The sequence below is a fragment of the Thamnophis sirtalis genome, unplaced genomic scaffold, assembly GCF_051295495.1.
Source record: "Thamnophis sirtalis isolate CommonGarterSnake01/CBP01778 unplaced genomic scaffold, rThaSir2_p1.2 scaffold_15, whole genome shotgun sequence".
NCBI classification, from domain to species: domain Eukaryota; kingdom Metazoa; phylum Chordata; class Lepidosauria; order Squamata; family Natricidae; genus Thamnophis; species Thamnophis sirtalis.
In genome coordinates this window covers 332608-354888 of record NW_028261395.1, presented here as the reverse complement: position 1 = coordinate 354888, position 22281 = coordinate 332608, and the positions used below count along the sequence as shown (strand labels likewise).

The following is a 22281-nucleotide window of genomic DNA, read 5'->3' as shown; positions in this document are numbered from 1 at the left end:
CATGACGGGTGGCTGTGGATTAGAGAGTTTTCCAGCCATTCCACACTTGGGAAAAGCATCCTGTGGCCTGCGGTTCTCTCATATTCCGACTCTCCCATAAGGTGGCCCTGCTCCCCTCCTGCCCCTGCTCTCCAACAACACTCCTTGGAGGGAGGCAGAAGGAGACTCCACCTTATCCCGGGGTCTTTTTCACCTTTTCCAGTGAGCTCTGCAGTCTCCACAGGGGTCGGACTTCATCCTCCACCCTTCTCGGCTCTGCTTGCTGAGTGATAGGATTAAGTATGGCAGGAAAGGGCTAAGCGGGGTCTTCCTTCTTCAGACTCACCTCTTGGCTGTCCTCCTGGGACGCTAAGGTTTATTCAAAGTGGCCAGAAGGCTTCATGCTACAGAGTAGGGCTACCATTTTACCTCCACTCCAACTTCTGCTCGGCTGAGAAGCCTGTAAGGATCCCCCAAATTTGACTCTTTGCTTGGTTGGATTCTCTAGCAATTCTTTCTCCCCACCCCCCACCTCTCTTCGGGGGACGCGCCAGCCTCCCTCGGTCTCTTTGGAGCAACCGCGGGGGTGGCGGTGGGTGGGTGGGTGGGTGGGCGTGCCTGGAGGCATGACGCAGCCTTCGGAAGCGGCGGGAGACCCCCTGGATCTGCTGCAGTTAAAAGCAGGAAATTGGTGGCCGTCTGAAAACGAGGAGCGGCTCTTCCTGTCGGGGGGGGGGCGCCTTAAAAAGCGACTGAGGACTGGGAGTCCCCCCCCCCAATCTCTTTGCTCTCGGAGTTGGAGCTCCGGCGACAAAAGGGGCCAAAGAATTCCCCGAGAAGATGCGGAGCGCTTTCTATACAGCCTTAACAGACGAGTCGGCTCCGGGTGGGATCGAGGGATTTTAGGCTTCCAGAGAGAAATTGGGCCCCCCGCGACCACCTTCCCAGCCATCCCTTGGTCCCGTTTGGGGATGATGGGAATTGCAGTCTAGCCTGTAGGAAGGGCAGAAGGCTGGGGGAGGCTCTCGCGCGAACCCCGCATTCCAAAGGGAAAGTCGCCTTTGGATTCTCCCCCAAATACTTTCTAAGGACGAAGCTCTCCCGAAAGACGAGGCTGCTGATAAGGGAGCCTCATTTGCCACGATCGGCCTGATAAAAGGAATCTAGAAATCTCTCCTGCGTCTGTCCGCCCTGTGCCCGTTGGGGCTGACCTGTTGCGGGCATTTCAGAACTTGGTAGATCTTTGCATTTTTCCTATTCTGGCTCTTGCTCTCTTATTCTGAATAACAGAGGCGTCGTTCGCTGCTCTTACCTGGTTCCGTAAAAGGAAGAGCGGGGGAAAGAATAGGAAAAGGAAAAAGAGGGGGAGGAAACTAGGACCCTTTTTAAAAAGAGAAGAACTCCTTTCCAAGCAAGCTTTGTTTGTCTGGACCATCTAACCTCTGTTCCAGGCGCCTCAACATTGCGGCTGTGAATCTGCCATTGGAAAGGCATTCAGGAATAGGGAAACGTAGCGCAGCATTTCCCTCCTCGAACCGTTCCCGACAAAGCCCCGTTGAGTTCGTGGGTTGGAAACCCCCTGGAATCGACCGGCGTCCTCTTTCGACGTTCCCCCCAAACCGACCACCTCGCTCGGCACAGAAGCTGCTGCAGTCGCGGCGCTTCCTCTGACTTTGGCTCGCGCCGGAGCCCATAAAATCCGCCACTCCGAATTCCGCTACGAGGTGCCAGCTAAACGAGGCGCTCAGCGGTTGGCAGAAAACCAGCCCCGCTGAAGTTTATCCTGAGGCTCCTGTCAATAGCGTTTCATTGGAAGCCTGAATGTGCGTTGGAGGAGAGTTAGACTAAGGGGAAACTAAGGGCGATCTCTAGAACAGATGTCTCTTCCTCCTTCCTTTCTTTCTCTTTCTCTTTCTTTCTCTCTCCCTCCCACCCTCTCTCTCTCTTTACCAGAGGGGGTTTGTTCTTTCTCTTTCTCTCCCCTCATTCCCCACCCCCCCAAACGCCAAGAAAAGGTGTAACCGAAGGCCACAAGGACCCTCGCTTCCTACTAACGTTGCTCCTTGCGAGCCCTCGCTCTACGCAGGCAGCTGCGTTTGGGGAGGGGGGGGGATGCAGATTTTGGAAGGATACAAATGCAACTTTCTGAGTTGGAGGAGTTTGGGTGCTGTGGGAGAAACGGGGAGAAAAAGAACCAACTGAAACATCGGTCCAAGTACTTCAGTCGCCGATGGGTCTGGTCTAAAGAAAATATTATTAGGAGGCGGAGAGGGAGAAGCCGGCGAGCTGAACGACGCTTAGAGCCAGTTCCTCCGCGGAAGATACAGCAAAAAGTAGTTCTCTATTATGTGAGACGCGTGCCTAGAAAATGCTCTTTCCCATGCAGGAAAAGAAAAACCTTACCCAGATTCACTATCTCAAATTGGGTATCAATTGGATGTCCCCTTCGCGGGTATAATATTGCACCCGAGGCCGACCCGTGGAAGGCAACAGGTTTAATATTCCCACTCGCCCACAGCAATTGAATACAGCTATGGTCGGGGGCGCCTTTCCCTCTGCGCTGAAGACCACCGGCAAGTCCAAAGGGGTCTTTTGAAGAAGTTATCTAAGGATGGGCTCCTGCACGAATCCGAAAGCTCGGCAGACTGAACCTCTGGTCCCGGTGACCGACCCAAGATTAGATCTCCAAGTAGATCCGATTTTCCGTCGCAGTTGCCTTTCCACAATCTTTCTTCTTTAAAAAAAACCCCTTTTCCTTCGCCTTGGCCTTCCCTTCTCCAGTCCTTTCCCAGCACTCACAACTATGAAATATCAAGGTCGGGCCAAGAGAAGCTGCCGGGCTGGCACGGAAATGTCCCACCTAAAATACTTATGGTGTAAGTATCATTAGGCCGATTCCGGATGCAGCCTCTAACTAGGAGCGCTGAATGCACAGATGGTTACAAAATTCTGGCAGAAAACCTCCAAGCAAGGAGTAAAAGAGGAAATATTACCCGCAGTTCCTTTCAAAAGTAGCCTAAGAAACGACCCCTTGCCTGGGAAGGACAAAACACAATTCCTTTTTTTTAAAAAAAAAACCCAAAATATCGCAGGTTTCCCCAAAGATCGTGAAGGGCAGGAATTCGAGATGGTCTTAAAGCCGGATCGGATAATTCGCTCCACTTATGCTTGTTGGGACCTTGTTTTTTAAATAAAAAAGTAACAAGGCAAGGAGAGACACATACCTAAGCTGCCAAATAAACCCTTGGCTGAAAGGATCGACCAAGAGGAGCTTCAGAAAAGATCCCCCCCCCGCCCTCCCTCCCTCCCTCCCTGGGTTCTATTTGGAAAGTCGGGCTGAAAAATGGAGCGCAGGAGGCGGCAGTTCCAATGTCATCAATGGGGACGCGAAATCTGCTATAAAAGGTATTTTGCAGGAGAAGATTAAGCGTCCTTAAAATCCCTCCAGATCAAGCAAGGGACTTTTTTCTTTCTTTCTCCGCGTCTGGAAAGGAGGGGGGGTGGGTGGGGGGGAATCAAGGTAGAAAAAATCAATAAGGAAACGGCGAATCCACAGATTCCGTCTTACGTGGCTTGAAACCGCGGGCTGCCGTGGGAAAAGCCGCGTCCGTGGTTTTAGCGGCCTCAGAGAAGCGGAGTGGGGCGGGGGGTGGGGGGTGGGGGGGGAGCCTTCATTTGTAAAAGGGGCTTTGAATGATGGGGCGGGAGGTCTGGAGGACTCCAATGGCATCAACGCCGCACTTATTAATTTTTTTGAGAATTTATGGCTTGCACCCAGAAGGGGCAAGGAGAAGAAAAACGAAGTTTACGCCTAACTAAACTCCCATTCCGCGGGATTTATTTAATCGTTGGGGAGATAAATCAGCGGGTGGATTTACAGCCGTTTGAAAGAAACTCCGACGACTTTTATCGCGGAAGCTTCAAGCGGCCTCGCTCCGGCCCCGCCCCCCGCTCAGCCCCGCCCCCGCCCGGCCCGCAGAGCCAGGCGGAGGCCAAGGCCAGCAGCCATTGGCTGAGAGCGGCGGCCGCGGAGGGGATCCCGGCCAATCGGAGCAGCGCGGCTGGCAGGTGGCGGCGAGGTTATCAGCGCGCCTCGTCCCGAGCGGAGAGTCCGCGGACGGGGCGCTTTCGCCGGCAGGGAAGCTCAGCGGAGGCCGGGAAGGAAACGGGGACCGGAGGCTCCGCTTCGCCCCCTGCAGGATCTCCAACCGGGGCTTTCCCCCCTTTCTTTCACCCCCCAGAGGCAGGAAAGCCGGCGGAACCCTGGAGCGGCCCGGGGCGGTTCCTCCCGCGCCGCCTTCCCCGGGCGACGACCGCCGCGCCCAGCCGCCCTCCCTCCTCCTCCCCTGGCCGGAGAAGCTCCCACCGCGGGCGATCGCGGCTGGGCTGGCTCTCCTCGGCAGACGAGCGGGACTCGGGACGGCCGCGGCCTCCGCTCGGCGCCCTCCACGTGGGGCCAAACTTGGCGATCCGTCTCGGTTGTTTCGGCTGCTGCTGCTGCTTTCTGCGCCAGGAGGGTCCCGCCGGCGCTTCCTCCCCACTTGCAGGACGGGAAGCGGCGGCGGCGGCGGCGGCGGCTCCCCTGCTCTCCCCGCCCCGCCGCCCCTGGACGCTGCCCGATGCTAGCGGTGGGGCCGATGGAGGCTAACCGGCAGGGCGCCTTCGTGCTGAGCACTACGCCGCTGGCCGCGCTGCACAACATGGCCGAGATGAAGACCTCGCTCTTCCCCTACGCCCTGCAGAGCCCCGCCGGCTTCAAGGCGCCCGCCCTGGGCGGCCTCAACGCGCAGATCCCGCTGGGGACGCCGCACGGCATCAGCGACATCCTGGGCAGACCCGTCGCCGCCGCCGCCGCCGCCGCCGGGAACCTGCTCTCCGGCCTGCCCCGCCTGAACGGACTGGCCGCCGCGGGGATGTACTTCAACCCGGCCGCCGTCTCCAGATACCCCAAGCCCTTGGCCGAGCTGCCCGGGCGGCCCCCCATTTTCTGGCCCGGAGTCATGCAGGGGTCGCCCTGGAGGGACCCCCGGCTCGTCTGCCCCGGTAAGGAGGGTCTGGGGGTGGGTGGGTGGAGGAGGCGCGGGGGGGGAGGTGGCAGGTGGAGATCCCGGGGGATCCTTTGGATCCCTTTCGATCTTTCACCGCCCGTTGCATGGGACTCCCGTCCACTCTCTCTGCCCATTCCCCCTCGGCGCTCTGCCCGGATCCCCTCGCCTCGGCCGGGACGCCGATGTGGCCGCAGCCGTTCCTAGGACATCGGAACCAAACGCGGCTCTCGGGCGCCAAGTGGCCGAGCTTGCCGGTAGCGGACTCCGCCGGAGGGTCTCGTCCCGTTGGGAGGCCCCCCGTCCGGCCTTCTCCTGCTGCTGCCGCCGCCTCCGCCGCCCGTTGAGCCAGGCGGGGAGAGCCGAGGCGGCCTTTCCCGAGGCTGCGTGGGGCGGGCAAAGGGCTCCTTTCGATTTGCCGCTCGGCCTCCGCCCTCCCCTCGGAGACGCCGGCTCCGTCCTCTTGGCTGCCGGCGAGGGATGGCGGTGGAGCGCCGAGGCCAGCGGCGGTTCCGCTGCCCCTCGGGAGCCCCTTCGGAGGCGCTGACGGGGCCGCTCTCCCTCTCCCCCGTTTTCAGCCCAGGCCGGGATGGTCCTGGACAAGGACGGCAAGAAGAAGCACTCGCGGCCCACCTTCTCGGGCCAGCAGATATTCGCGCTGGAGAAGACCTTCGAGCAGACCAAGTACCTGGCCGGTCCGGAGAGAGCCCGCCTCGCCTACTCGCTGGGGATGACGGAGAGCCAAGTCAAGGTAGGGCGCCCAGCGCAGCGGCTCCGAAGCGGATCCAGACCGAGGAGGGAGGGGGGCTAGATTGGACTAGCAAACTCCCAGCCTCTCCGGGGCCCCGCAGGTTGCAAGATGGGAGCCCTACTTAGCCCCCCTCCCTCCCTCCCTCCCTCCCTCCCTCCTCGGCCTGAACTAGGGCGGAGGGTCTCCAAGGAAGGCAACGGACCCTTAGAGGTTGAGGCTCGTTCACATCCAGAGGAAGCGTCCCCGAAGCGGCGCTAGGGAGGATTCGCAGCTTCCCTGGATTGGATCCAGGCTGGGCCGCTTTTTCTTAGGGAGGCACTTGGTCTTGCCGTGAGGGAACCCAAGACACTTAGGGTCTCTTAGAGCAAAATTAGGTTTGCTGTCAAAGGCTTCCTGCCAGGCAGCTCATATTAATGCACACAGTTCGAACTTCAAAAAAAAACAACCAAAACGAAACATAAAAGCAAATCCTGAACTTTGGGAAACTTTTGTTATTTAGCATAGATCACATTCTTCGTTGCACAATTTGCCAAAATTAAAAATTGCTAGGATTAAATAACGTTATGAAGAGGTTAAATGTAAAAATGGTTTTTTCAGTCTTTCTCCCTGGCTCCAAACTTGCTCCAAACAGACTAACTCATCCTGTGGCTGTTTTACCTTTTCACTCATCTTAAATTCTAGCAATGAGATAAACTGAAACGTTTTAAGGTCTGGGGGAAAAACCAAGTTTCTGGCAAGATGCAAATTATTTAAAAATGAGAGAACCTTTTTGGAAATAAAAGCTAAACTAATTAATTGAAAGTTTCCTTGTGGCCAAGTTTGAATTACAAATCCCCTCAAAAGAGCTTTTCTTTCGAGGGTTCAGAGGGGCAATTTCACCATTTTCTCAGGAACCAGCAAAGAATTCAGAAGTATTTTATTTAATGGGGGATTGTACAATAACCCACCTGTTGAACCGAAAATAAAATACTTCTATGCCAAACCTTAAACATGGATTGGAATCAGATGCTTTCATTACAAATTCAAAGATTATCTCTTCCTGAATATAAGAAAGCCTCTTTTTGGGCAAAGTTAGTGCCTACCTGTTTTAGTCTTTGTAGAAGGCTGGGATTTCTCTCACAACTCCGTTCTATGGTCATTCTTAGAATGAATTGTCCTGAAAACAAAAGAAATAATAATCTTAAAGGTTGCCTTATTTTCTAGTGTTACAGAAGGACAAAAAGGGATGTTAATATGAGCTAACGTGTCTTATGCCTTTAAGAGGCCAAGGGTCTTGCTTAATGTGCGGCTAACAGCCTGATGCACATTAGAGATGGACCTCACCGTACTGAGATTTAATCCATATTCCGAGCAAGGTTTTTTTTAAATTTGATTAATTTAGAAAAAAGAGAAGTTAAGTTTTAAGTTAAGTTTTCAAGTGGAAGATCTTTAGATAGTATTAGCACCAATCCAGTAATTAATACCAAGATATCCAAAGAATTTCAAAAGAAACCCCTCCCCCTGCAAAGTTAGCAATTAATCCCAAGGGGGCTTCTTGGAAAGCGAGCTCTATTGAGTTCAGCTGGTTTTTGTTTTGGTGAAGAAAGTGGTTCCTCTGTATTTCAAAGAGGCTTGCTGGGAGCCGCTCCTTAAATCAAAGGAGACTTTGCCTCAGAGGAAATCTGCTTACAGCGTAGTTGAAAACCCTCCTATTTGAAAGCAGGGTCCTTAGAAATTTCCTTCCTACAAATTACTAACTTTGGAATTAGTGGCGGGTGAGTGAACGGGGTGTCATGGTTTAGAGGCTGTGCACCTGCACATAGGCAAATTGTTCCGCAGGTGTCTCCTGCAGAAGCACCGCAAGGCAGCCAGTTGAGGAATAATTATACCAAGTTCCAGATTCTAAGGGCAAAATGTGATTTTAAAAAATGTACATGAGCTTCCACCTAATCACAGGACCCTAAACTAAATTTTCTTGGAATTGTGCAGGAACTCAGAAAAAAAGATGTAGCTGCAGAAAAGTGATATTGATTTAGGTTTTTGTGGGTACCACATATGCCCTGAATTGCTCTGATCTTTAAATCCAGACTGCTGCACTATTTTAGCATAATATTTAATGTCAGGGCACTCAGTGGGATATATAGAGAACCTACTGTCAATAGATCTCCGGGACAAGACCTCCTGGCGTTTGTGCATTTGCATGGAAATGTCTATTTTTGTGGCTCTGAGGTGCAGCTGGTCATAAAGGTGGGGGGATTTAAATAGCATATTATCTTCAGCATTAGCAGTCAGGGTATTATTAAGTGGCATTCTCTGCCTTATGCTCATCTTAAGTATCTGAAACCTATTTAAGAATAAAAATGTGTACGGTTCAAATTAATTTGTTCAAAACCAGCCCTGTTGCTCTTATAGCTGAATTCCACTCGGATCCTGGAGTTCTAGTTGTGAAACCTATTCACAGTTTTGGGGAACTGACATTTTACAGGCTGAAACTCCAAACTCCAAACTAGAGTTTTTAAAATAGGAAGCGTTCTTTTAAAACAAACAAAAGCACAATTCGTAAAATGACAAAATAATAATAATAATAATCTAGGCGGAATGAAGAATTCTACTTTGAGGATGAAACTCCCCTCTTTTTCTCCCTGATTCTTGGCTGAGTGAAGAGCTTTTCTTTTTTAAGCTTAAAAAGGGTTTAGAGACTTTAAAAAAAACTTTTAAATAAACGTTTAGTAAAATTCAGGTCTTGCTTTTTTCCTCTATCCTCCCTCCCGCACTAAAATTTAAAATAATTCCATTTACATTTTGAGAAATCCTTTCCTTTCTGGCCCTTCAGCTGCTCCTTTGGCCAGTCTTCCTTCCCACCAAAATATCCATTTTGCTGCTTTTGCTGGACTGAAATCCGGGGAAAGCCGAATAGCCGCAATTGGAGGCCTTTCCTCCCATGGAAACGGGGTTATTCCCAGCCCGCAGGGGTCCCGTTGCAAACACCCGCAGGGGACGGACCGAGGCCTCTCGGCGCCTTCTCTGGGGAGCCCCTTCCCCAACTCCCCGCCGCCGCCAGTCCTCCAACCAACGGCCGCTTTTGCCGCAAACCGACTTCGGGGCTTAAAAGCCCTCCGGAAGGACGGAGCTGCGGCCTCCTTCGCCATCCCAGAGCGGGTGGAGGGAGGGTCGCCCACTGGCCCCCCGTGGTGGCCTCCTGGGCCGCTTCAAGGCCGCCGCCCGTGTTAGTGCGCGATCAAGCGGGAGGGCCAGGCGGGGCAGATGCCACACGGCCCCTCAGCACGGCCGGGAAACGCGGGGCGGGAGAAACGGCGCCTCGGCTGAGTGTGGGTGAAGCAGATCCTCCCTGAGGGCTAACGGAGGGGCCTCCGGCCTTGGCCGCTTTCAGCCTGGAGGACTTCAACTCCCAGAATTCCCCGGGAGGCTTTGCTGGCTGGGGGGTTCTGGGAGTTGAAGTCCTCCAGGCTGAAAGCGGCCTAAGGCTCGGAGGCCGCTGCTCGGGAGGCCTTTAACCGTCTCCTCCTCCTCCCTCTTTCCCTCTCCGGCCTGCCCAGGTCTGGTTCCAGAACCGACGGACCAAATGGCGGAAGCGGCACGCGGCCGAGATGGCCTCGGCCAAGAAGAAGCACGACTCGGAGACGGAGAAGCTGAAGGGGAGCTCGGAGAACGAGGACGACGACGACGACGAGTACAACAGGCCGCTGGACCCCAACTCCGACGACGAGAAGATCACGCGGCTCCTCAAGAAGCACAAGGCGGCCGCCGCCGCCGCCCCGCTGGCCCTGCTCAGCCCCTGCAGCGACGCCCCGGAGCCCTCGTGACTCCGGCCCTGACCCGCAAACCCGCGGCCCTCCCGCCCCTTCGCCTCCGCCTCCTCTCCGCCGGCCTCGCGACTGGCGGCCCCCCGCGCCCTCCGCAGCCCCGCGTGAGGGGAAATTCCTTTCTTCTGTGTATATCTATATATATATCTATATATATTTTTATGGAATAAGTTAAATGGCCAAGGAACGGCCGCCCTTTTTCCCTCTTCGCCGCCGCCGCCCGGTGCGGAGGAAGGAAAGAAGACGGGCCTGGTTAGGTGGCTCAGAGCCCGAGCGTCTCAGTCAGGAAGGCCGGCGGTTCGAATCCCCAGTGTAGGCCTCCTGCCTGAGCAGGGGGTTGGACTAGATGACCTCCGAGGTCCCTTCCAACTGTTATTCCGGCCTTCGTGGAGGAGCAACGCCTGGGGGGGTCTTTGCTTTTCACCTCTCCCCCCTTCTAACTTGGGAAGTCGAAGCCGCTGGTGCAACAAGCGGAAAGAGCGCAGCGCTGAAAGCAAGGATCGCTTGCGCCCTTGAAGCGGCCGCAGCACCTGCAGCCAGAGGTGCTCAGCTCAAGCACAGCTGCTGGGCAGAGGGCGTGGGGGGGGGCTGTCCGTTGTATCCGGGAGCTTCTAGAGCAGCCTCCCCTCAACCTTTTGGGCACCAGGGACCGCCGGTTCCGCGGAGAAAGGACCGGAGGGGGGGGCACACGGGGTTTTGCCTGCTGCCTGGTGTTACCGCTGCTCTGGATTGCAATCCTAGTGGCGGATTCAGCCGGTTTGCACCACTTTGGGAGAACTGGTTGTTAACTTTCTGAGCAGTTTGGTGAACCGGTTGTTGGAAGAAATCATTAGGGCAGAGAACCGGTTGTTGAATTATTTGAATCCCACAACTGCCTAGGCCCCCTAACTAGGGAGCAAGCCCACCTCCCTTGACAGGGGACTTGTCTCTGCTCCAAAAGGAATGTAGGTTAGAACAGATAATTGATTTGGACCAAACTTGATAGCAGCAGCGGTTAGCGTGGGGGGCTTCATGGGGGCTGAGTAACTAGGTGGGAGGTTGAGCCTCCTCTGTCCCAGGAGAGCCTCAGAGGGCTGCGTAACCTTGGTCTGTTCTAGGCCCACCTGCACTTAGCCGAAGCCTCCTTGAATCCCTGGGGTGCCCTGTGCAAAATAACCGCTTTAAACGTCAGCTGCCGGCCCAGGACTTTCCCCCCACTGGATTCTGGTCCTTGGGGGGAGGGGAGTGGGGGGGGGGTCCGTAAATGCTGCTGGGGTTGTCAAGTGGGCCGAGAGGATGGAGTAGCTGCTGCCTTTGAAATTGTGGTTCCCACCCCCCCTTTCCCTGCTCCTAACAATCAAGCTGTTGTGACTGTTTTGTATATGAGTGGAGGAGACCAGCTCAGCTGTGTACATAGAAAATTACAGATTTTTGTCATGTATATTTCTAGTGTAAAAAACGAAAAAGGTTTCTTTCCCTTTTTTTTAAAAAAAAATGGGTTTGGATGGCTTGGCTTCCTTTGATTTTGTGTTTTGTTCCAGGAGAATGTAAAGGGGGAGAGAAGTGCTTCACTTGATTTTCAGTTGCTTTCTGACCCGAACAGTTGGAGAGACTTTGTATAAATCAATAAATTATTTAACAAGCTTTTCCTTTGGAAAATATCTGCCTTTGGAGTGTGATGGCTGTCTTGCGCTTATTTCACTGGAGTTTTGTGGGCCAGCCCTTTCTTGTGTAGAAACATCACTTCTTTGTAGGATTTGCTCTTTTAGTGGAAATATTTTTAACTTGCATTATTTTCTATAGAACAAGAAACACAGGTCTTGTTAATGGACGGAACACTTTCTATTTTATAAATAGAAATACAGAATACGGTACCCGATAGTTTTAAAGCCTTAACCTCCATTTCAATGGATAGTTCAAGATAAAGCTACGTACTTGATTTATTAGAGCATCAGGTATTTTATTTTTAAATATTCAGTCCTGGAAGCATGTTTGCTGTAAAAGGAAACTTTTCTGGCCAATTTTCCCCTGATTAGATGCTAGTTTTAAAAAACTTCACATTAGAAAAATGCTTTATTTATGGAGAGTAAGTTATTTGGGTATTTGAAAATTCAACATTTATATTTCTCAGATCAAAGCCATACAGAAGAAGGAAACCGTTAGGTGTAATACAAACATTTCTTCCCAATGGTAATATCACCATCACCATCATACTTAGCAAGTCTGTAAATTGTTATCCAAAAGTATTGCCAGAGGAAACTTTTTCTTTTCTTTTAGGGTTCAGAATGGCTGAATGGGATCATCCTAAAATGGGAATTATGCCATTTCCATGATAATATCCCACTATTAGAGAAACACTTGTCCCGCTGACTCTCTCGCTTATAATCCATAATAATAATAATTAGGACAGACACAACTATTTGTAGCCAGACAGAACTATTTTTGATCTGATGGTATGATCTCCTCTAAAAACATAAAATCAGTGTACCAGTGAGTGAGAAGAATCAAGACAAAAACCAAAATTGGATTAACTCAAATTAATTTTACTTTAAATTGGTACATTGAATATGATTGCGTCGCATATGTTTAATATTCCCCTTCTATCGTATTATTAATTAAACTGCGGTCGTAACTTTTGAATGGGTGCTGGGATCTATACCTGGAGTTTTCAGGAGACACCTACAGAACGCATGAAGTCAGTGTAAATAACTTGGTGTGATTCAGGCTAACTATCATCCTCATTCTGGCTTGATGTCCTCTAGGAGTTGGAATATTTTAATGGGATCAGTTAGAAGAACAAGTCAAACATAGCATGTTTCAAAGAGGGTGAAACTTCTGTATGATTCAGTCATCTTAGACTGCAATATTGCTGTAATATGAATCTTATTGTACTTGAAGAGACTGCATTGGCTTCCATGAGAAATACGCCCTTTCATGCACATAGTTCCAAAATAATATAGACCTTTAATCATAACGCATAACGCTATTAATGCTGCTTGATTAGACAACAAAGCATGAATAGAAATGGAATGAAATGGGAATATATTTTCTGACTTTAAGCTACTTTAGAGATATAGTTTCAAACATGTTGCTACAGGATTTTATGTCTGCCATTCAAATAATGTGAGAAAAATGATATTGGGGCTTTGGGTTTCAGTTCTGTGCATGCTTATTTGGGTGTATATGTCCCCTTAAAATGTGAGAGACTAAATTATGTGTAGGCTGCATAATCAGTTATTTGATGGAAAGTGCATAGACTAAAAAAAAAGTCAGAAATTGCAAAAAAAAAGGGGGGTGGGGAGGGTGTTAAGACCTATCAGAATGAGTGAAGTTATTTTCAAGTTAGCCCTGGACAGACTGCAGGTTAGGAGAAAAGCCACCTTAGATTTCAGCAGGAGTAAAGTTGGTTTCTTTGAGCATTTGATAAACTCTGCCTTTTATCATTTGTGACCTTAGGGAGGTTACATCAATGATTTTTTAAAAGTCAAAATGTAAATACAATACAGAACCAATATAACAAATCATAGGCAACACAACTGTCAAAAACAGCTTGACGCTGGAGGCAAAAAATCCAAGTGGTAATTCCAAGAAGTGGTGAAACCGATAACAGAACTATGTTTCCCAAGAGTTGCTACTTAAGGTAGCCCATTTCACCCTCCTTGGTGGAAAAGTGGAGCAAAACATGAGCATTTTTGTTCAATTCAGGCCTGGTTTTAGTTAGTTTAAGATTCATATGAAAAAGGGCAATTTATATTAATATTTCTTGTGATTCCATTTTTAGTTTCATAATTTCTAATAATGCTATCAGCAATGGATGATGTTTATTTTCCCTGTTTTGACAAGAGCACTCATGTTTGTGCATTTCTAACACAGAGGGCTATTTAAACTGAACCTATTCATGCTTATTCAAAAGTAAGATCAACAGGCTTAAATGAAGCTTTGAGGTAAGTGTATATGGATTGTAGTTTTCATTATTTATGCCACAAGATTTTAAATATATAACACCACTAAGCTGCACAGATGTTTCTGAAGAACACAGTTTGTTTGCTTGAAGTATTTTTATAGCAGTAGTGAAACATATTCCTGAACAATTTGGAAGAAATCATTGAAATATAATTTAATAAATTAAAGGAATACAGAAATATCACAAATTCTATGTGAAGTGAGGTGGAAGATTAAAACGTTATTTTTAAAAGTCAGTGAAAATGAAAACTCATCATCTCGTACAAAAATGAGATATTTTTATTTATATAAAAGTCTCTGTCGACTCTGAATAATCCGTCTTATAATAGCAGAATATCATTTTTATCTGAATAGATAGGAATACAATGTACTTTCCCCTAATTGTGAGAATTTTGTTTCAGGAAAAAAATATCCACCCGTCTACAATAGGGCAATGCTTACATTAAGCTTCCTCATGTGTTGTAAAATATGCAGGATTTCTAGATATACTGACGTCTTCATCAGGTTAAATTGGACAGGGAAGAAGGGAAGATGCTGCAGTGGATGAGGGGAAGTTTTCCAAGGCTGATGGATTGTCACTCCTGAGACAGTCACTTTAGACGGTGGCCCCATCTTTCAAAGCAGACATGGATATGACACTAAACCCATCAAAGCAACAGGATTGCCCTGTGGTAAGGTGAGTGGTCAATAGGTTTGATTGACAGATGATTGAGTGAGTAAGTGAATGAATGAGTGAGTGAGTGGCTATTGTGGGATTCTTCATCTTATCATAGCACTCTTGGAGATTGTTTTCATTCTAGTCGTCATAATCCTTATTGCCAACTAAGCCCTTCTTCCCTCCCTCCCTTCCTGCCATACTTCACCACCAACATTAGCAGCTGCAAAGCAACCAGTAAAAGTGATGTGAGTTGCCACCGTTCTAGAAACCTGCAAGCAGCTGTGCCAGGAACCTTTCTAGTCCCTCCCCGACATGCACGGTCCAACTTCAGAAAACAAAATGCTGCCGCCTTTCTCCTCTCAAAAAAAATAAATAAGTGTGGCTTCGTGGAGTCAAAAATGACTCTGCCTTAGGCTGAGCTGTGTCATGTGATGAAAAAGTCTAAAACATCTGGAGTAAAACATTTTCCTACCTACCTAGCCAGTCTTTTGATATTGTCTCATCCTGGAAAATACTACATTTTTCAGGCAAAAAAGGGAGGGAGGGAGGGAGGAGAGAAAAGAAGAAAGAAAGGAAGGAGAAAGGAGAGAAGAAAGAAAGAAAGATGCTGCATTATCCCACGATGGCCAGTATGTGCTACTTTATTTTATGCTGAAAGTGCTGTTTCTTGATGAGGAAGCTACGTTTTAAGCATGTGCTGGATGCCAAATGTGTTGTCCCTAATGAGGCTCTCTTTAAGCTTCATAATTGCCTTATGATATCTAAGCGCTTAGTTTTCTCATTTCTTTTGTGCTGTATTTCAAATAATGAATGTGAATATGTGGCCCTTGGGAGGGGTAATTATTTTAGATGAAAGGGCAAAGATGTAATATTGCGTAGACTGTGTAGTAGCACTGAATTAAACAGAAGGAGACAGCCCAGGTGTTCATTATTCCTGCACAAAATGAAAATATTTTCACATCCAGTAACGTTTTAGATCTGGAGGGAAAAAAAAGGCATTTCATGTAGCACTCATTGGTAACTCTGTGTCTCACTTTTCTTCCAGGAACTCACCTGTGGTGTTTTCTCCATGAGCTCCAGCTTTATCAACAAGCCCATGATTAGGTTGCAAAGCGATAACTACGCTGACGTCGCCCTTAGGCTTCGTGGCTGAGTATGGACAAGAGGTTGGACCTCCCCAACTGTACCCCAATATACCCCACGAACATTTTAAAAAGCCTCTCCTTCCCTTTGAAGGAGAAAATTTATTTTGCAAGAAATAAATTTCTTAGACTGGACATTGTCAGTGCCTCTTGTGTGTCAGGTTTCTAACAAAGGTTTCTTTTGCTTCTCCAATTCACAGAGCCTCAGTTCAGGCCACGTTTAATTCCTTTGACGTTGGATCCCGTTGGGGTTGATGGGCAGGAGGGCAGTTTGGCAACACTGGCGGGGGTAGAAATCCCCCTTTTCTCCAAATAAGGATATTTTCCAGCCCTGTCTAAAAACAAGCAGGGCGTCTTCCAGTTAATAGAATATGTTCTGCACTAGGCGAATCAACAGCCGGATGCACCTTCACTGTTCTGTATAGGTTGAGATGTTTTTCAAGGTATCGATGCAAACAAGTTGTATCTAAATGTCTATTTAACACCAGGGCTCAAAAATACCCAAAGTTGCTCCTATAATGTGCAGCACTGGGACCCACAGCAATATTGCTCATAGATCTGAACCAGCAGCATAATTCACTAACAGATGATGGAAGCTACCTTAGGCTACTTTCTCTTTAATGCACACATTTGAACTTGTATTTTCTTACATTTTGGAGTTAAAACATGGAAACAAATTGGCATTTAGCTGCTCAGCCATTAAGGACTTCTTGGAAGATCTAAAAAATGACACAGCCCGTGTCTTGCATCAAAGCCCAGTTTTATGTCATCCTAAATCTAGGATCTGTTCCCGTCACCCTCTAGAAGTTACCAGGCTTCAATTATTCAGCTCTGATTACGCTGCGCACGTTGCTTGAACTACAAATTTGTAGTTCAATATCCAAGCCCCGAGGATTTCTGCAATTACGGGAAACTCCACTGTTGGTTTAAGCAATGGGAATTTGTTTTTAGATCAAACTTTAGACCTGAATAGGCAGAACTCCTTGGCCAAGCCCACGCTTATCTTCCTAATTTAAAATACAATTTTGCAATGATTACCACTCCTTTTCCCAAAGTCAACCAGGCCTGAGCCAAGTCACAAGCATTTCTCTCAAGATTAGTTAACCTACATTTGGTGAACTTTAGGCTCTCACAGGCTGGTTTGTTAAACAGAGCAAACTCGTTTCGGCCTCTCTGGGCCTCTTCAAAGGCTGAGAGCCTCTTCCGCAAAACCTGACTCTGATCTGCTACGGGGCTTCTGGGAAAGCGATAGATCGCCCCGCTTTTATGGACATGCTGGTACACAGGTAGTCCTCGAGTTAGGACCACAATTGAGCCCAAAATTCATGTTAAGTGTGATAGTTAAATTAATTTTGCCCCATCGTATGATCTTTCTTGCCATGGTTGTTAAATGAATCACTGCAGTTGATAAGTTAGTAACCCAGCTGTTAAATAAACCTAGCTTCCCCGTTGACTTTGCTCATCAGGGGGTTGCAAAAGGTGATCACATGACCTTGGGATGGGACACAGCAACGGTCGCAAATATGAACCAGCGGCCAAGCAAATCTGGATTTTGATCGCATGATTATGGGGGATGCTGCCAAATTTGTAACTGAAAAATGATCATGTCACCTTTTTTCAAATTTGTAACTTTGAATGGCCACTAAATAAATTATCGTAAATCAAGGACTACCTGTATGCTAGTAGTTGGCCTCTCCTGGATGAGGGGAAGGTGCTGCTTGAGCAGAGAGAGAGGCTGAGACCTAAGTGGGGGGTGGGAGAAAATGGACATCTCTGGGTCAAGCTCTTTTCTGGAGGCCTTGGGGGGGGGGGGACACGTGGGACCTGCTGGTCTGGTGCTCTTGATGGAACCAACCACAACCTCAGAGGCTTCCTGGTTGGGGAAGGTTATCATCCAGCAATAAGATTGCCCCTTTGCCTGAACCCCCTAACTTGGATTATAGCCATTGTAGAGGAAGATGGAGGGATACCCTGGCATGGTTAAAGGTTTACACAGTGTAGAAGTACCTCAACCGTTGAGTGTCTTTCAGGTGTGTTAGAGCAGGGGTCTCCAACCTTGGCAACTTTAAGCCTGGAGGACTTCAACTCCCAGAATTCTCCAGCCACAGGTTGAAGTCCTCCAGGCTTAAAGTTGCCAAGGTTGGAGACCCCTGCTCTAGAAGCAACAGGCACCTGTCTCTCTCTCTCCCTCTCTGGCTCTGTGCTGGACCACAGTTAGACCCCTGTGTGGGACTAGAGCCAGAGCTCTCAGCCGGCTTTCAACCATCCCGGGAGACGAAATCCAACACACCCGAGAGGCAGCGCAGGAGAGCAATCGCGGCGTGGGCAGACCGAGATGTCATCCCAAGCTGCCTCCGGTGGAAACGCGCAAAAGGAAAGGCGCAGAAGAGATCCTTCCTGCCGTCGTCCAGCTGTTCTAATGCGGGTCTCTCCTCTGGATGAGAAAGGCTGAGCTTAAGGGCCAGCGGTGCCATTGACACCGTCTCTCTTCCAGAAAGAGCCTCCCCCCCTCCTGCCTGGGCTTACGCGGGGGGCGGGCATAAGAGGCGCCTTGGGACCCGCTGCCTCCTCCGGCTGAGATCACTCCGAGCATCCCAGAGCCACCCAATCGCAGGACGGCGGTGATCCTTGGCGGGTGGGGGGCTTATAGGGCTGGGTGGGCGTGGGAGAGCGAAGACACGGCAAGCAGCGATGGGGGCGCCTTAATTTGGACCTTTCGAAGCACACCTAGTTGCTGCAAAGTCTCCGTGGAGGAGATGCTCAGTCGTCCAGGTCGCGGTTGTCCCAAGGGTGCTTTTTTCAGAAGCTTCCTGGATGAGAAGCCCATGGAGCTCAAAGGGGTTTAATTTTTTTTTGTTTGTTTACAAAACCAAATTTTTAAAAAAGAAAAACAATATTGGACATTTACTTCATACTCTATACTTTGCGCATATAACAAAACCGCCTTGCAGCCTTGTTTGACATAATCTTTACGGCAGGGGTGTCCAAACTTGGGAACTTTTAAGACTTGCGGACTTCATTCATTGGAATTCCATGCTGGCTGGGGAATTCTGGGAGTTGAAGTCCACAAATCTTAAAGTCGCCAAGTTTGGACACCGCTGCTTTATGGGCACGCGACCCACCCCCACCCCCACCCCCGGCGTCCTGTTTTGGTCCTCGTAGGCCTCACTGCAGTACATTATTAACCTGATTGATTTATTATTGCCCATAGGTAGGTGAGGAGGCCCGTATTAGTCTCGTTCTACCACTTAATAATTCTCTCAGCTGCCCTGGCGGTGCAGATTGTGTCCCCTCGTCTGTCAGGGGCTGCTGGCCTGCAACTCCCCTCTTTCCCGGCCGCCTTGACGTCGATGGTGGGGACTGCAGGGGGTGGGCGGGCTGCCTCTGTATCAACTCTCAGGGTGGCCAAGATTGATGGGACTTTGGATTTTGCAACATGGGCTTGCTGGGCCTTGGAGTAGAGCCATGCCCACACACACCCTTTGCCAGCCCGTGGGCGTTTTTCTCCTGCTCGGGCCATTTCTCCCAAAGCAGAGAGGGACCAGCGGTGCTGAAGGCAGCTATTCTCCCTTCCTTCGAAATGGAGAGCAATGTTTTATTTGCTTTAAAAGGCAGCGGGGCGTTCGCTTCTCTGTAAGGCGGCAATCCGTGCCTGGGTCCAAAGACCCTGTGAAGCCAAGGAGGCGGTGCTTTTAGCCAAGATCTTGACGTGTCGGAGGCTGCAATAGCCTCGCTCGCACATAACGATTATCCAGACGTCAACGGGGGGGACGGGGGGGGGGCTTTCGCAAGGTACAGTATGGCTTGAAAAACATTGACGGCCGTGACGGTGCGAGCAAAACTCTTAAAAACAGCGGGATTCAATCGCACCGACGCGGCGACAATCGTAACTCTTTTGACCAGAGGTCTTCAAACGTGGCAACTTTTAAGTCTCTGGGACTTCAACGCCCAGAGCTGGCAGGAGAATTCTGGGAGTTGAAGTCCCCGAGTCTGAAAGTTGCCACGTTTGAAGACCCCTGGTTTTGACCTTAACTCTGAACGCCCCTGTAAGATACACACAAGCGAAAGTTAAACACGGGACTTTAAGCCAGCCTCGTCCCATTCCTGCCTCAATTCTGACGACCAGTAAGCCAGAGAGAGGCCGCACAAATCCAGACTCAGCACGTTTGGAAACCGGGAGAGATCGGGCCTTTTCAGCCCTTTGGCCTGGTTTGCGTTGATCAACCGGCAAGTTAGTGGTCCTCATGAAGTCGTTGTTGTCCGGCCGCCTCTTGCCCTCCAGCCTTTCTTTTCCGCGTTTCCCGAAGGGGGCAAGATTTCGTTTACTCCCGAGGAGAATCCAAGAGAGATTGGGGCTTTTTTCTAGCTCTCCCCTCTTACAACGACGGTTGGGCTTATTCCCCTTTGGGCAGAAAGCGGGGCCGCTTCTTCGCCATTCCAAAAACCGACTTGGGAGGAAATCCCTTTCACTCTCCACTACTCGGGCTCACCAAGACACCAGTCCACATGGGGGGCTAATTTCGGGATCTAATATAATAAATAAATCTAGAGGCGGCTGGGCAGAAAGCCTTTTGGCTTGGCTTTTTCGTTCATAGCTGGAGCGCCCCGAGAGTCGGTTCCAGGACACTCGGGGGGGGGGGCAGGTTCCCCTCTTCTGAAAGGGCGAAACCGAAGTTCCCTCAGCCCAAGGCGGCAGTTTTATATTGGTGCGATTAAAGGGAGCGTCAAGCCCTCGGCTTCCTTGGGGCGACATCTCCGCCAGCCCTTTCAACCTTTCAACCCAAGGCGAACTTTCTCTGGAAACTGCACGGCGCGGGATCGTATATTACAATTACATATAAGACGCGCCTATTAGAAGGCGCGTTTCGCCAGTGCTTTTTCCCTCCCTTCCCGGGGTGTCTTCGAATTCCAGCCAACGGCTCCCGCCTGCAAAACAAGGGCAAGTGGGCTGGACGCCCGGTTGACTTTCCGAGTTCGCCTAAGGCGCCGCATATAAGGATAAAGTGATGGTTCCCTGCGGTTCTGTCTTCTCCTGTAAGATCATGAGTTCCGAAAAACAAATGCTCGAGAGGCTTCCAGAAACGAAACAACGACTGAATCGGAGGGTCAGATTAGCAGGGGGGTCACTGGGGGGGGGATGTAGGGGACATTTCCCCTCCCCCCTTTTCTCTGGTTTTGGTTCCCAAATGCAATTTGTGGAGGAGGGAGGGGGGAGGAGGGGGGAGAGAAAGAAAAGAAAGGAGGAAATGAAATGGAGCGCAAGTCAAAAGGTAAAACGGTGGTTTTGTATCCATTTGAAGCAGCAACTTCTCCTTGGCCTCCAATAATGAAGAAGACCGCAATTGTGTTCTTGTCCCATCGACTTTCTTCCCAAAACTAGGCTGGGTCGCCTTCATAGTTGATCAATTCAACTGGCTGGTGGCGACCGATTCAATGGATATAAACCGATTTTTTAAACAGGACGCCGGGAGGTGCTTGCGGGGGAAGCCGGAGACAAAAGCCGCAGCGCATCTAAGATCGCTCAAGGCCGTGTGGAAAAGGGCGTTTCGGGTACGGGGTAACTTTTGGGGATCAACCTCTTCAGGCGAGCTAAAGGGATCTGGCTCGTTTCTCATTATTCCCGATGCTGTTTGACTTCAACAGCCGTCAGGAGGCCCGCAAGGCCCCTTTGGCTTCACGCTGCTTCCACCAGCGGCTTCCACCTACCTTCAATGACGGCACGAAGCCCCCGCAGAAGGAAGGCGCAGAAAGAGACTTTACTCATTTAGTTCTGCACTGAAAGGTTTGCACTGCGCGGCTTGACAAGATCTGGTAAAGACCCAGCGCAGAATCCACAGGCGCCGAAAGTTTGCTAAACTTGAACTAATCAGCACATTGAGTGAAAACGGCCCCTAGGAACCCCTAAAGGGGAGTTAATAAGCTTGGCGGCCTTTCTTAGTTTCTCCATCTCTTAAACGGGAAACCCGCAGGCTGAAAACGTTTAGATTGAAGCCCTCCTCCCCCGGTGGGCAACCTTGAGATAAATCCCTCTAAATTGGGCATTGCTTTCGATCAGAGTTGGGCGTGAAGATCGGGACGGAGTCTAACGCAAAGGCACCCACGGTCCTTAACGCCGCAACTTTAGCCGTAAGATTAGCAAATCGGGTGCATTTCTTCATCCCAGCCAGGCTCCTGGGTAACGTTGGTGGATTGTGAAAAAAGTAAAGCCACGCATCGCCTTACAAACCCCCCAGGCGATCCTCCAGCTGGTTTCCTTAGGCGCAGCTGAGTTTGGGTCTTGAACTCTTGCAACGTTTCTCCTGTCGGTGCAGGCGGAGGAGGGGCTTTTGCACAGTGGAGAAAGCAGGCCCGGCGAGCGGGAAAGGGGTTAAAATGACGGTTTCTGTACCCTTTTTACAAATCGCTATTTTTTTACCCCAAGAGAAGACAAGGGAGGCGCAGAAAAAGCCAGACACCCATTTAATCAGGATCAGGTTTTTATTGCTTGAGAACCAGGATGCTCATTTCGCAGTGAACCCGCCACACACACACACACACACACAAGCCTCTCCAAGCCTTGGGCGGCTCCGCGTCCTTCCACCCGCGTGCAACGGCTCCCACTCCGGGTAGGATCAGAGACACAGGAGACGTTCCTCCCTCCTCCCCCCCTCCCCCCCACCGCAAAGCTTGAGTTGCTCTGCAAAGGCATCTTCCGACTCCCCCCCGCCCGTTCCCTGAGCCGGCTAGTGTTCTCCGTGGAATCAATAAGGCTCCCCGCGTGTTTCTTCAACAGACTCGCTAATCCCCTTTTAATGCTGTACTCCGGGGCAGGGGGGCGGGGGGAGCTCTCGATAGGAAGCTCTGGCTCTCCCGACCCCCCTCCAGTCCCAAGCAACAAGGGCGCCCCGACCAGGGGCTGCTCCGCCCCCCCCGTCCCCCCCCTCCCCGGATTCCCGTCCCTGCTCTCCACGAACAAGCCGCT

At 50.2% G+C, this 22281-nt stretch overlaps 1 protein-coding gene across 1 annotated transcript; it reads left to right on the top strand.

Annotated features, from left to right (window-relative positions):
* Nucleotides 1-4598: 4598 nt before the first annotated feature.
* On the top strand, nt 4599-9595 carry NKX6-2 (NK6 homeobox 2). The gene is made up of 3 exons (XM_087701893.1): nt 4599-5022; nt 5603-5775; nt 9312-9595. The coding sequence occupies exons 1-3, from the start codon at nt 4599-4601 to the stop codon at nt 9576-9578; spliced, it is 864 nt and encodes a 287-aa protein (XP_087558019.1). The 3' UTR covers nt 9579-9595.
* Nucleotides 9596-22281: the final 12686 nt, after the last annotated feature.

What these genes read in the sequence shown, in the direction of transcription:
- NKX6-2 (XM_087701893.1), top strand. Translation starts at nt 4,599, where the DNA reads ATGCTAGCGGTGGGGCCGATGGAGGCTAACCGGCAGGGCGCCTTCGTG. An exon ending in CCCCCGGCTCGTCTGCCCCG is followed by an intron (nt 5,023 to 5,602) that starts GTAAGGAGGGTC and finishes CCCCGTTTTCAG; the next exon opens with CCCAGGCCGGGATGGTCCTG. An exon ending in TGACGGAGAGCCAAGTCAAG is followed by an intron (nt 5,776 to 9,311) that starts GTAGGGCGCCCA and finishes CGGCCTGCCCAG; the next exon opens with GTCTGGTTCCAGAACCGACG.